This window comes from Macaca mulatta, chromosome 10 (assembly GCF_049350105.2).
Source record: "Macaca mulatta isolate MMU2019108-1 chromosome 10, T2T-MMU8v2.0, whole genome shotgun sequence".
NCBI classification, from domain to species: Eukaryota; Metazoa; Chordata; class Mammalia; order Primates; family Cercopithecidae; genus Macaca; species Macaca mulatta.
Genome location: NC_133415.1, coordinates 13,626,265 through 13,640,881, shown reverse-complemented (window position 1 = coordinate 13,640,881; position 14,617 = coordinate 13,626,265). Strand labels below are relative to the sequence as shown.

Genomic DNA, 14,617 nt, shown 5'->3' with positions numbered 1-14,617 from the left:
GGTAGCAAACACTGTCAGTTCTTTTCTTTGAGGTGTGACAGGTTTACTTCATTTTTGTGAAAATGTGTGCCCTTCCCCCCGCCCTTTTTTTTTTTTTTTTTTTTTTTTTTTTTTTTTGAGACGGAGTCTCGCTCTGTCGCCCAGGCTGGAGTGCAGTGGCCGGATCTCAGCTCACTGCAAGCTCCGCCTCCCGGGTTCACGCCATTCTCCTGCCTCAGCCTCCCAAGTAGCTGGGACTACAGGCGCCCGCCACCTTGCCCGGCTAGTTTTTTGTATTTTTTAGTAGAGACGGGGTTTCACCGTGTTAGCCAGGATAGTCTCAATCTCCTGACCTCGTGATCCACCCGTCTCGGCCTCCCAAAGTGCTGGGATTACAGGCTTGAGCCACCGCGCCCGGCCTTTTTTTTTTTTTTTTTTTTTGAGGCAGAGTCTTGCTCTGTAGCCCAGGCTTGAGTGCAGTGGCACAATCTCTGCCTACTGCAACCTCCGCGTCCCGGGTTCAAGCAATTCTCCTGCCTCAGCCTCCCCAATAGCTGGGACTACAGGTGCACACCATCACACCCGGCTAATTTTTGTATTTTTAGTAGAGACGGGGTTCACCATGTTGGGCAGGCTGGGCTTAAACTCCTGACCTCAAGTGATAACGCCCACCTCGGCCTCCCAAAGTGCTGGGATTACAGGCATGAGCTGCGCTCAGCTGTGTATCAATTGTTCTTTCAAGTAAAAATGATACTCCATGAAAAAAGGATTTTCTTTCTTTTTTTTGTCTTTTTTTAAGAACAGAGTCTCTCTGTTACCCAGGCCAAAATGCAGTAGCACTTCCATAGATCTGTGTCTCAAAACAAACAAATAACAACAACAAAAACTGATACAAACTCTGGTTATTCAGATATGGTACCTGGGCTCAAGCAAATCCTCCCACCTCAGCCTCCCAAGTAGCTGGGATTACAGGTCCAAGCCACCATGCCTGGCTAAGGACTAGTTCTTTTAGTGCAAATAAATGCATGGCAAGGAACAATACAGTGACTATCAGTACAATTTTGTGTCGCTACCTGATTTATGCTTAAGTTAACAGTAATTTTACCCAACATAGCGTTTGCATCATGTAAAATTCAACTTAGTGGGAAGGGCAAGTAGCATCTTAGTGTTGTTATTAGGAAAATAGCTTTGACCTCATGTGCGTTCTGAAAGGAGGAGTGTTCATGGATGTATTTTACTGATGAGAGGGGCCTTTTCATGTGTTGGGACCAAAAAAAAATAAGCAGACTGAACTGCCACCCTGTAAGCAAATATTGGTAAATTTAAGATTAGCATAAGATTGGTTTTGCTGTTTCGTGGTATTCCTTTGAAGTTATTCCCAATTGAGGGAAGCTTTCAAGGCTGGCAGTAGGTGAGATGCCTACTGAGTAACAATCAGAGGTCAGGTATACATGCCTTTACCTGCCTCCTATCAGAGTATTCACGGTGTCTCTCTTTTTCAGGTGACCCCGAGAGTGTGGCTGGGGAGTATGGGCGGCACTCCCTCTACAAAATGCTTGGTTACTTCAGCCTGGTGGGGCTCCTCCGCCTGCACTCCCTGTTAGGAGATTACTACCAGGCTATCAAGGTGCTGGAGAACATCGAACTGAACAAGAAGGTGATGCCTGTTGCCTCTGGCCCTTCTTGCCAGAGCCAGAATATGTATTTCTAGAGAACCACTCTGATCTCTTAGGACAAATTTCCAGGAGAGGAAAGAGGACTCTTCCCTCAGGCCATTGAAAGTTGAGACTAAAACTGGGCAAACAGCTGTGGTAAAAAGCTGGACCTGGACGATTTTGATAGTTAATGACAGTTTTTTATTCTCTTTTCAAAATGGAGTGATCATGGCAGCTTGCTCTGTCGCCAGGCTGGAGTGCAGTGGCGCATCTCGACTCACTGCAACCTCCTTCTCCTGGGTTCAAGCAATTCCCCTGCCTCAGCCTCCTGAGTAGCTGGGACTACAGGCATGCGCCACCATGCCCAGCTAATTTTTTTATTTTATTTTATTTTAGTAGAGATGGGGTTTCACCGTGTTGGCCAGGATGGTCTCAATCTCCTGACCTCATGATCCACCCACCTTGACCTCCCGAAGTGCTGGGATTACAGGTGTGAGCCACTGCACCTGGCCCATGGCAGTTCTTTACTCTTCACGTTTTGCTAAAGGATTGAGAAGGCCAGTTGCAGTGGCTTACGCCTGTAATCCCAGCACTTTGGGACGCTGAGGCAAGTGGATCGCTCGAGGTCAGGAGTTCGAGGCCAGCCTGGCCAACATGGTGAAACCCTGTCTCTGCTAAAAATACAAAAAAAAAAAAAAAAAAAAGCTAGCTGGGTGTGATGGTGGGCACTTGTAATCCCAGCTACTCAGGAGGCTGAGGTAGGAGAATCACTTGAACCTGGGAGGCAGAGGTTGCAGTGAGCCGAGATCACACCATAGCACTCCAGCCTGGGTGACAGAACAGGATTCCATCCCAGAAAAAAAAAAAAGAAGTAAAGATGTAATTCTGAGATGGTATGTTCATTGATACATGGTTAGCTGTTGTGTTCTTCCTAACCACAGAAAAATATTACAGATTATTTGGTGTTTGGTTCATGTGTGTGTATGTGTTTCTGTCTTCCCTGTCCAAAAGGACTTAATTGAAAAAACAAGGAAAAATAACAAAACTGAGATGTATAGCATTTTGGAGCTGAAAGAGATTTTAGGAATTACCTGATCCAGAACCTTCTTGTTACAGCTAAGAAAATGGATTCCTCAAAACATACAACTTAATTGATGAATAGGAAGATGGGCTCTCAAACTCTGGAACTGCAGAGCTTCCTCTGGATAGTTCAGGGCTCTGCAGGGAAAACTCTTGGTGTTTCTACCTCTGGTTCTATCTAGGATGAATTGAGACTCATGGATGTATGTTCCACCTCCTTCTGCAGAGTATGTATTCCCGCGTGCCAGAGTGCCAGGTCACCACATACTATTATGTTGGGTTTGCATATTTGATGATGCGTCGCTACCAGGATGCCATCCGGGTCTTCGCCAACATCCTCCTCTACATCCAGAGGACCAAGAGCATGTTTCAGAGGACCACATATAAGTATGAGATGGTAAGGGGGACTCTGCCTGCCACCAATGACCTTTCTAATCAGAAGGCTCCTTGGCACCTATGCCAACCGTTCTTGGTAAACACCATCCAAAATATTGCAATTTTAAGCCAGGAGTTCACGGCTGTAGAGTGCTCTATGATGATTGTGCCTACTAGTAGATCACCCAGCTGGAGTGCAGTGACGCAGTCACAGCTCACGTCAGCCTCAACCTCCTGGGATCAGGCGATCATCCTATCTCAGCCTTCCCAATAGCTGGGTCTAAAAGTGCACACAACAGACACAACAGCGGCTCAGCGGCTAATTTTTTTTTTTTTTGAGACCAAGTCTCTGTCACCCAGGCTGGAGTGCAGTGGTGCGGTCTCAGCTCACTGCAACCTCTGCTTCCTGGGTTCAAGTGATTCTCCAGCCTTAGCCTCCTGAGTAGCTGGGACTACAGACATGTGCCATCGCATCCAGCTGATTTTTGTATTTTTAGTAGAGATGGGGTTTCACCATTTGGCCAGGCTGGTCTCGAACTCCTGACCTCAGGTGATCCATCCACCTTGGCCTCCCAAAGTGTTGGGATTATAGGCGTGAACCACCACCCCCGGCCAAAATGATGTTTTAATGGCTAGCATACTCTAAGAGTTTCTGTTGTGATGCCTGTTATCTCAGATCATTAACATCTTGATGATAATATCTTTTGTTTCAATTATATCCTCCAGCAGTGCCTACATTTATTTATTCAGCATCAATATGAACATCAGGCCAGGCGCGGTGGCTCAAGCCTGTAATCCCAGCACTTTGGGAGGCCGAGACGGGTGGATCACGAGGTCAGGAGATCAAGACCATCCTGGCTAACACAGTGAAACCCTGTCTCTACTAAAAAATACAAAAAACTAGCCCGGCGAAGTGGCGGGCACCTGTAGTCGCAGCTGCTCGGTAGGCTGAAGCAGGAGAATGGCGTGAACCCGGGAGGCGGAGCTTGCAATGAGCTGAGATCCGGCCACTGCACTCCAGCCTGGGCGACAGAGCAAGACTCCGTCTCAAAAAAAAAAGAAAAATACAAACATCAGAGTGTTCACTGGCTTCTGAGTGTTTTAATATGAGGTGTGGGCCGGGCGTGGTGGCTCACGCCTGTAATCCCAGCACTTTGGGAGGCCGAGACGGGTGGATCACGAGGTCAGGAGATCGAGACCATCCTGGCTAACACGGTGAAACCCCATCTCTACTAAAAAATACAAAAAACTAGCCGGGTGAGGTGGCGGGCGCCTGTAGTCCCAGCTACTCCGGAGGCTGAGGCAGGAGAATGGCGCGAACCCCGGAGGCGGAGCTTGCAGTGAGCCGAGATCCGGCCACTGCACTCCAGCCTAGGCGACAGAGCGAGACTCCGTCTCAAAAAAAAAAAAAATAAGGTGTGGATATTGATGGGAAGGAGGATGGGTTCAAAGCATACATAGAATTGGGAGGAGCTTCCTAGGCAGAGAATAGCATGAGCAAAGTGGTTGAGACTTGAAGGTGTGGTGATGCAGCAGCACAATAAACCGTTTTGGCTGGAGGGCAAATAGGCAGTAGGAATTGGGTTATTGGATTCTGAGAACCTTCATTAACCCAGGTAAAGTATAGTCCCGTGTCATTTGATGCTGCAGATACATTCTGAGAAATGCACCGTTTGGTGATTTTGTTGTGTGAACATCCTAGAGTGTACTTACACAAACCTAGATGGGATAACCTACTACATACCCAGGCTACATGGTATAGCCTATGGCTCCTTGGCTACAAACTTCTAGAACATATTACTGTACTGAATAACATAGGCAGTTGTAACACAAGGTATTTGTGTATCTGAACAGAAAAGATACAGTAAAAATACAGGATTATAATCTTGTAGGATCACCATCCTATATGTAGCCCATGACCCGTTGTTGACTGAAACGTTGTTGCACAGCACATGACTGTTTAGTCTATATTCTGTCGGCATCAAAGTCGCATCAAAGGTTTTGGGTAACTCGATCCTAACTGGTGTAAAAGGATTGACCTGCTAGTGATGTGTGGGACAAACTGGAGAGACTAAGGCAGAGGTGCCAGTAAGGAATCCAGGAAATGGCTAAGGAGGATCTGGACCTAGGATGGAAGTTAAGTAGATCTAGAGGGAGGATTGGAAGAGAGGTGGGGTAAATTCCGTGGCTGGTATGAGACAACTGGGTAAGTGAAAGATCTGTGCAGAGAATGGTGAGGCCAGTTGACTGACGGTGGGGACCTCAGGAAGTCCATCTTATTTGACCGGGTACAACTCTCCACCCCATTCCCAGATTAACAAGCAGAATGAGCAGATGCATGCGCTGCTGGCCATTGCCCTCACTATGTACCCCATGCGTATTGATGAGAGCATTCACCTCCAGCTGCGGGAGAAATATGGGGACAAGATGCTGCGCATGCAGAAAGGTGACCCACAAGTCTATGAAGAACTTTTCAGTTACTCCTGCCCCAAGTTCCTATCGCCTGTAGTGCCCAACTATGATAATGTGCACCCCAACTACCACAAAGAGCCCTTCCTGCAGCAGCTGAAGGTGTTTTCTGATGAAGTGCAGCAGCAGGCCCAGCTTTCCACCATCCGCAGCTTCCTCAAGCTCTACACCACCATGCCTGTGGCCAAGCTGGCTGGCTTCCTGGACCTCACAGAGCAGGAGTTCCGGATCCAGCTTCTTGTCTTCAAACACAAGATGAAGAATCTGGTGTGGACCAGCGGCATCTCAGCCCTGGATGGTGAATTTCAGTCAGCCTCAGAGGTTGACTTCTACATTGATAAGGTATGCTGTCCCCGGGCTTGGGGTCTTGTATTAAGTGTTCACTATCTTTCATTCACTATTGTGGGCACATGAAAGTATATTGGGGAACAAAATCAGAGATTCCTGCCCTTGTGGTACTGTCACAAGGTGCCAGGCGCGGTGGTTCACGCTGGTAATACTAGTACTTTAGGGGAGGCTGGGGTAGGAGGATCACTATAGCCCAGGAGTTCAAGACCAGCCTGGGCAATGTAGTGAGACCTTGTCTCTGTTTACAAAAAAAAACACGAGATAAACAATAGATGTTTTTTGGGGTTTTTTTGTTTTGTTTTGTTTTTGTTTTTGTTTTTGTTTTTGTTTTGAGACAGAATTTCGCTCTTGTTGCCCAGGCTGGAATGTGATGGCACGATCTTGGCTCACCACAACCTCCGCCTCCCAGGTTCAAGCGATTCTCCTTCCCCAGCCTCCTGAGTAGCTGGGATTAGAGGCATGTGCCACCATGCCCAACTAATTTTGTATTTTTGGTAGAAATGGAGTTTCTCCATGTTGGTCAGGCTGGTGTCAAACTCCTGACCTCAGGTGATCTGCCACCCTTGGCTACCCAAAGTGCTGGGATTACAGGCGTGAGCCACCATGCCCAGCTAACAATAGATGTTATAATTAAACTATGTAATAAGAGGTTGCCAAGCACTGCAAAGTAAAGGGAGGAAGAGGTGGTGGGAGGCACAGGTTGCAGTGTTAAATATGGTGTTCAGACAGGCTTTGTTGAGAAAGTGAAGTTTAAGCTAAGCTAAGACTTGAAGGGAGTGGTTTTTGGTTTGTTTATTTTTTGACAGTCTTAGTCTGTTGCCCAGGCTTGAGCGCAGTGATGTAGTCTCGGCTTACTGCAACCTCTGCCTCCCAGATTCAAGCAATTCTCCTGCCTCAACCTCCTGAGTAGCTGGGATTATAAGAGGCTGCCATCACACATGGCTAATTTTTATATTTTTAGTAGAGACAGGGTTTTGTCATGTTGGCCAGGCTAGTCTCAAACTCCTGACCTCAAGCAATCCACCCGGTGGAGGATTCTTACTAGCTCACCAAAGGCCGTACACGGTGTCTCTTGCCTGTAATCCCAGCACTTTGGGAGGCCGAGGTGGATGGATCATGAGGTCAAGAGATCAAGACCATCCTAGCCAACATGGTGAAACCCCATCTCTACTAAAAATAAATTAGCTGGGCATGGTGGTACATGCTTGTAGTCCCAGCTACCTGGGAGGCTGAGGCAGGAGAATCACTTGAACCGGGAGGCAGAGGTTGCAGTGAGCTGAGATCGCACCACTGCACTCTAGCCTGGCAACAGAGCAAGACTCTGTCTCAAGAAAAAAAAATGCTCCCCAGATACCTGGAGGAAGAGCCTTCCAGGCAAAGGAATAGTTAGAGCAAAGGCCCCGAAGAGGAGTGAGGCCAGTAAGTTTAAGGGACACCTGCGGTATGCCCGAGTGGCCTGAGAAAGGAGGCTATGTAGATGAGGTTGGAGAAAGGGGGATGGTGCTTTGTAGACTGTTGGAGTACTTTACAAGTGGGAAGCCATTGTCCTGCTGCCTTTTTAATTTTTTTATTTTTAGTTAGCAATAATCATACCTCACATAACCTTCATTGGCCATACTGCCACTGCACAAAGCTTTTTTTTTTTTTTTTTTTTTTTTTTTTGAGACGGAGTCTCACGCTGTTGCCCAGGCTGGAGTGCAGTGGCGCAATCTCGGCTCACTGCAAGCTCCGCCTCCCGGGTTCCCGCCATTCTCCTGCCTCAGCCTCCTGAGTAGCTGGGACTACAGGCGCCCGCCACCGCGCCCGGCTAATTTTTTGTATTTTTAGTAGAGACGGGGTTTCACTGTGGTCTCGATCTCCTGACCTTGTGATCCGCCCGCCTCGGCCTCCCAAAGTGCTGGGATTACAGGCTTGAGCCACCGCGCCCGGCCCACAAAGCTTTTTTTTTTTGAGACGGAGTCTCATTCTGTCGCCCAGGCTGGAGTGCAGTGGCACGATCTTGGCTCACTGCAACCTCCGCCTCCCGAGTTCATGCGATTCTCCTGCCTCAGCCTCCTGAGTAGCTGGGATTACAGACGCACACTACCGCACCCAGCTAATTTTTTGTGTATTGTTAATAGAGACAGGGTTTCACTATGTTGACCAGACTGATCTCGAACTCCTGACCTCGTGATCTGCCCGCCTTGGCCTCCCAAAGTGCTGGGATTACAGGCATGAGCCACCGTGTCTGGCCTTTTAAAAAAATTTTATTTATTTATTTGTTTTTGAGACGTCTCGCTCTGTCGCCCAGGCTGGAGTGCAGTGGTGCAATCTCAGCTCACTGTAACCTCCACCTCCCAGGTTCACGCTGTTCTCCTACCTCAGCTTCCTGAGTAACTGGGACTACAGGCACCCACCACCACGCCCGGGTAATTTTTTGCATTTTTTAGTAGAGACGGGGTTTCACCGTGTTAGCCAGGATGGTCTGAATCTCTTGACCTCGTTGATCCGCCCATCTCAGCCTACCAAATTGCTGAGATTACAGACGTGAGCCACTGCATCCGGCCTCTCTTTTATTTATTTATTTATTTTTTTTTTTATTTTATTTTATTTTTTTTTTGAGACGGAGTCTCGCTCTGCCGCCCAGGCTGGAGTGCAGTGGCCGGATCTCGGCTCACTGCAAGCTCCAGCTCCCAGGTTCACGCCATTCTCCTGCCTCAGCCTCTCGAGTAGCTGGGACTACAGGTGCCCGCCACCGCGCCCGGCTAGTTTCTTTTTTTTTTTTTAAGACAAGGTCTCGCTCTAGTTGCCCAGGCTGTAGTGCAGTGGTGCAATCTCAGCTCACTGCAGCCTCAACTTCCTGGGCTCAGGTGATTGTCCTACCTCATCCTCCCAAGTAGCTGGGATTACAGGCGCACATCACCACGACTGGCTAATTTTTTGTATTTTTAGTAGAGATGGGATTTCGCCATGTTGCCCAGTCTGGTCTCGAACTCTGATATGCACCATTGTTCCCAGCTGATTTTAAGTTTTTACTTTATAGAAACAGGGTCTCACTTTGTTGCCCAGGCTAGTTTCAAGTGATCCTCCTACCTTGGCCTCCCAAAACGCAGGGATTACAGGTGTGAGCCACTGCGCCTGTCCTGTCCTGATGTCTAACACCTTGGGTTAGTGCTGCCTGTTTGTGAACTTTATATAATGGAATTACATAGTATGTACTCTTTAAGTCTGGCTTCTTTTGCCCAACATTATAATTGAGTGAGTCACCGTCCATTGTGTGTAGCAGTGATTCCTTCGTGTTTGTTGTTCTGATAGTCCAGCATCTACTGTTGTTATTGTACTGCAGTTTATCCATTCTCCTGTTGATTAACATTTGGATGGTTTGTATATTACAAAAAATACAAGAAAGATTTTTACAGAGTGACTAGTAATACATTTGTGTATGCCTGTGTATGCATCAAGTTCTTTCCAGAAGGATAAACAAGCAACATAGCAGTAGCTTCCTCTCAGGAGGGGAGGCGGGTTGAAGAACGGTGTTAGTTTTAACTGGTACTTTTAAGTTCAAGCTGGACATTTTAATGTCTGATAAGATTTTCGTTTTTATTTATTTATTTAGATACACAAATTAACTGAGTGTAGTAGTGCATGCCTGTAATCCCAGCTACTTGGGAGGCTGAGGCACAAGAATTGCTTTAGCCTAGGAGGTGGAGGTTGCAGTGAGCCAAGACCACGCCACTGCACTCCAGCCTAGGTGACAGAGTGAGACCCTGTCTCCATAAATAAATTGAATGGGCTGGGCGCGGTGGCTCAAGCCTGTAATCCCAGCACTTTGGGAGGCCGAGATGGGCGGATCACGAGGTCAGGAGATCGAGACCATCCTGGCTAACACGGTGAAACCCTGTCTCTACTAAAAAATACAAAAAACTAGCCGGGCAAGGTGGCGGGCGCCTGTAGTCCCAGCTACTCGGGAGGCTGAGGCAGGAGAATGACGTAAACCCGGGGGGCGGAGCTTGCAGTGAGCTGAGATCTGGCCACTGCACTCCAGCCTGGGCGACACAGCGAGACTCCGTCTCAAAAAAAATAAATAAATAAAAATAAATAAATAAATTGAATGGGCCAGGCGCGGTAGCTCACACCTGTAATCCCAGCACTTTGGGAGGCCGAGGCTGGTGGATCACGAGGTCAGGAGATCGAGACCATCCTGGTTAACACGGTGAAACCCCATCTCTACTAAAAATACAAAAAATGAGCTGGGTGTAGTGGCGGGCACCTGTAGTCCCAGCTACTCAGGAGGCTGAGGCAGGAGAATGGCATGAACCCAGGAGGCGGAGCATGTAGTGAGCCGAGATTGCGCCACTGCACTCCAGCCTGGGCGCCAGAGCGAGACTCAATCTCAAAAAAATAATAATAATAAATAAATTGAACGAATGAACGAATGAGCAATTCAGTGGTTATTAGTATGTTCACAGTGTTTTGCAACCATCTCCACTGTCTAATTCCAAAACATTTCTGTCCCCCCAAGAAGAAGCTCCCTACCCACTAGCAGTCACTTGCAGTTCCGCAGTTCCCCCTTTCTGCCATCCCCTGGCAAACCAGTAATCTGCTTTTGGTCTCTCTGCATTTGACATTTCAGATAAGTGGAATCATGTAATATATGGGCTTTTGTGTTTGGGTTCTTTCACTGAACATGTCTTCAAGTTTCATCCGTGTTATAGCATGTGTCAGTACATTCCTTTTATAGCTGAATAATATCCCATGTATTAAGGTACTGCATTTTGTTTATCCATTTGTTAGTTGTTGGACATTTGGGATTTGGGGGTTTTTTTGTTCCTTTTTTCACTTTTTGGTTTAGGAATAGTGCTGCTGTGAATATTCATTTAGAAGTTATTATGTGAACATATGTTTTTAATTTTCAGCTATATATCTAGTTGTGGAATTTCTAGGTCAGTTTGGGTAGTCTGTTTTTGCAAGTTCATCTTGCTTTAAAATAAATACTCTCATTTCATTTTTATGACTTCTGGAAGATTTGGTTTTTGGCATAAGTTAGCTACCCCGATACAAACAGTTTTGCCAAAAGTAATAACACGTCAATAGTGGAAGTTTTCCAATACTGTTATAAATCATGCTTTTATAAATCAAAGAAAACTCAGCCAGGCTTGGTAGCGTGTACTTGTAGTCCCAGCTATGGGAGGGAGTCCCTTATAGCCCCTGCCTTAGAAGGCTGAAGCAGGAGGATGACTTGAGCCCAGGCGTTTGAGGCTACAGTGAACTACGATCTAGCCACTGCGTTCCAGCCTGGGTAACAAAGTGAGACCCTGTCTCTAAAAATAAATAAATACATAAATAAAGAAAAATAAAACTCTCCCTTGCCAGAATCATGTCAAGCCTGGTTTTTTTTCTCCTTTTTTTTTTTTTTATTTGGAGATAGCATCTTACTCCTCCAGTTGTCCAGGCTGGGGTGCAGTGGCAAAAATCACGGCTCACTGCAGCTTCAACTCCTGGGAGCTCAGGTGACCTTCCTACCTCAGCCTCCCAAGTAGCTGGGACTACAGGAGTGCACCACCACATCTGGCTAATTTTTGTATTTTTTGTAGAGATGGAGTTTTACCATGTTGCCCAGCCTGGTCTCAAATGCAAACTCCTTGGGTTCAGGTTGTCTGCCCACCTCTGCCTCCCAAAGTGCTGGGATTACAGGCGTGAACCACCATGCCTGGCCTAGTTTTTTCTCAATACCTGACATATACATTCTTTGGCAATTATAGTAGCCTCCTGCATCCTTCTGTCACCTCTTAATTACCAGCCTAGCTATTCTCAACTAATCTGGGTGGTTTAACAAAACATTTATCCTAAGAATTGGCCATTTGGTTATTATTTAGTGCATGTTTTATTGTTATTCCTCTGGTGCTGGTTCAGGTTCGTCTTTGGCAAAGTGCTTCTTTTTTTCCCCCTTTTTGACTCTTCTTTCTTAACTTGAAAGAAATCCTATCAGAGATTTAGAATGTTCTTAGGTCTTAACCTAGAGGATGTAGAAACTTTTAAAGTAAAACGGTGTTCAAAATATTTTCAGCTAAAAACAAAATTTGAAGATTGGACGAATTTGCAATTTTATCAACAGTGTAGACGCGGAAACTTTTTTTTTTGAAATGGAGTCTCTGTTGCCAAGGCTGGAGTGCAATAACACAATCTTGGCTCACTGCAGCCTCTGCCTCCCGGGTTCAGGTGATTCTCCTGCCTCAGCCTGCCACGTAGCTGGGATTACAGGTGCCCATCACTATGCCCAGCTAATTTTTGTATTTTTAGTGGAGATGGGGTTTCACCATGTTGGTCAGGCTGGTCTCGAGCTCCCAGCCTCCCAAAGCACTGGGATTACAGGCGTGAGTCACCATGCCCGGCCAGCATAAACATCTTTATTCCCCAAATAAAAAAGACTAGGCCGGGCGTAGTGGCTTACACCTGTAATCCCAGTACTTTGGGAGGCCGAGGCAGGTGGATCACAAAGTCAGGGGATTGAGACCATCCTGGCTAACATGGTGAAACCCTGTCTCTACTAAAAATGCAAAAAATTAGCTGGGCATGGTGGCGGGCGCCTGTAGTCCCAGCTACTCGGTACTCAGGAGGCTGAGGCAGGAGAATGGTGTGAACCCAGGAGGCGGAACTTGCAGTGAGCTGAGATCGCACCACTGCACTCCAGCCTGGGCGACAGAGTGAGACTGTCTCAAAAAAAAAATAAATAAAAGACAAAAATAAAAGTCTAGAAAATAAAAGTACAAATGAATTGATTAAAAATATATATATAAACTTGACCGGGTGCGGTGGCTCACGCCTGTAATCCCAGCACTTTGGGAAGCTAAGGCGAGTGGTTCACCTGAGGTCAGGAGTTCGAGACCAGCCTGACCAACATGGTGAAACCTCATCTCTACTAAAAATACAAAAATTAGCCAGACAAGATGGCGGGCACCTCTAATCCCACTTACTCGGGAAGCTGAGGCAGGAGAATTGCTTGGACCCTGTAGGCAGAGGTTGCAGTGAGCTGAGATCGTGCCATTGAACTTCCAGCCTGGGCGACAAAAGCAAAACTCCGTCTCAAAAAAAAAAAAGGGGGGGAAGAAAGAACTGTCTAGAGAGAGTGACTTACTGTTAACTGGTGGTGTTTTTCCAGTGGTCTTTTCCCCGCCTTTACATCTAACACTATCATTTGTCACTTGAAAGTCCATGGTGGCTCCTGGGTTAGATGGCCCTGCTCCTCCACCTGACTCCTCCTCTTCCCTGACTCTGCTTTCCTCCACAGGACATGATCCACATCGCGGACACCAAGGTCGCCAGGCGGTATGGGGATTTCTTCATCCGTCAGATCCACAAATTTGAGGAGGTGAGAGATCTGAGAGAAGAGGGGTTTTTGTTGGCTCAAGACAGGGCTTAGGAACTGAATCGAGAGTTTACATTTTTTTTGTTTTTTTGAGACAGAGCTCTGTCGCCCAGGCTGGAGTGCAGTGGTGCGATCTCAAGCTCCGCCTCCTGAGTTCACAACATTTTCCTGCTTCACCCTCCCAAGTACCGAGTAGCTGGGAGTACAGGCACCCGCCACCATGCCCAGCTAATTTTTTGCATTTTTAGTAGAGACAGGGTTTCACCGTGTTAGCCAGGATGGTCTCGCTCCCCTGACCCTGTGATCCACCCGCCTTGGCCTCCCAAAGTGCTGGGATTACAGGCGTGAGCCACCACGCCCAGCCAAGAGTTAACATTTTTTAAATTTTTATTTCTTTATTTATTTTGAGACGGAGTCTTATACTGTCATGTGATCTTGGCTCACTGCAACCTCTGCCTCCCAGGTTCAAGCGAGTCTCCTGCCTCAGCCTCCCACCTCAGACTCCCGCATAGCTGGAATTACAGACGTGTGCCACCACACCCAGCTAATTTTTGTATTTTTGGTAGAGACGAGGTTTCACCATGTTGGCCAGGCTGGTCTCTAGCTCCTGGCCTCAAGTGATCCAGCCTGCCTTAGCTTCCCAAAGTGTTGGGATTACAGGCATTAGCCACCATGCCCGGCCTTTTAAAATTTTTCATTTCTGTTATTAAGAAAGCCTACTGCCCTCTAGCCTGGGCAACAGAGCAAGACCCCGTCTCAAGAGAAAAGAAAGAAAGAAAAAGAGACCGGGCGCAGTGGCTCATGCCTGTAATCCCAGCACTTTGGGAGGCCAAACTTGAGATTAGGAGTTTAAGACCAGCCTGGCCACATGGTGAAACCTCGTGTCTCCTAAAAATAAAAAATTAACTGGGTGTGGTGGTGCATGCCTGTAATCCCATCTATGCAGAAGGTTGAGGCGGGAGAATCACTCGAACCTAGGAGGTGGAGGCTGCAGTGAGCAGAGATCGTGCCACTGCAAAAGAAAGCCTGAGGTTGGCCCTTTAAATTTTCAAGCTAGACTGGCTGGCTGCTTGGGGTTTGGGGAGTGGGGTTGGGCCTGTAGGAATTGCTGCATCAGCCTTCTCCAGAGCATCTCTTTCCAAGATCTCCCTCTGCGGGTGGCCAGCGCTCCTCTCCCTCCCTGGTATTTCCTAATATGGGTGGATTCACTGCCTGCTCTTGCCCATCCCTCCCCATTTGGCATTGTTTTCCAACTTAGACAGGTCTGGCTAGTTCCTGCAGGCTGGAGGACAGGAAACTCTGTTTTGACATACTTGGTGCATTCCTTGTCTTGCCCTAGGAGAGGTCTTATGGGTCAGGTCAAACA

General features: G+C 47.2%; 1 protein-coding gene across 11 annotated transcripts in view; it reads left to right on the top strand.

Annotated features, from left to right (window-relative positions):
- The window catches only part of EIF3L (eukaryotic translation initiation factor 3 subunit L), a 46,815-nt gene that overhangs the window by 31,469 nt on the left and 729 nt on the right, over nucleotides 1-14,617 (top strand). For 8 of the 11 annotated variants that reach the window (XM_077949697.1, XM_077949696.1, XM_028827724.2 and 5 more), the window contains 4 exons: nucleotides 1,482-1,636; nucleotides 2,941-3,111; nucleotides 5,403-5,900; nucleotides 13,174-13,254. In XM_077949697.1, the coding sequence (XP_077805823.1) occupies nucleotides 1,482-1,636; nucleotides 2,941-3,111; nucleotides 5,403-5,900; nucleotides 13,174-13,254 (905 nt within the window). Of the gene's footprint in view, nucleotides 1-1,481; nucleotides 1,637-2,940; nucleotides 3,112-5,402; nucleotides 6,128-12,941; nucleotides 13,255-14,617 lie in introns of all 11 variants that reach the window. The other 3 variants (XR_013399030.1, XR_013399029.1, XR_013399031.1) reach the window with 3 other exon arrangements.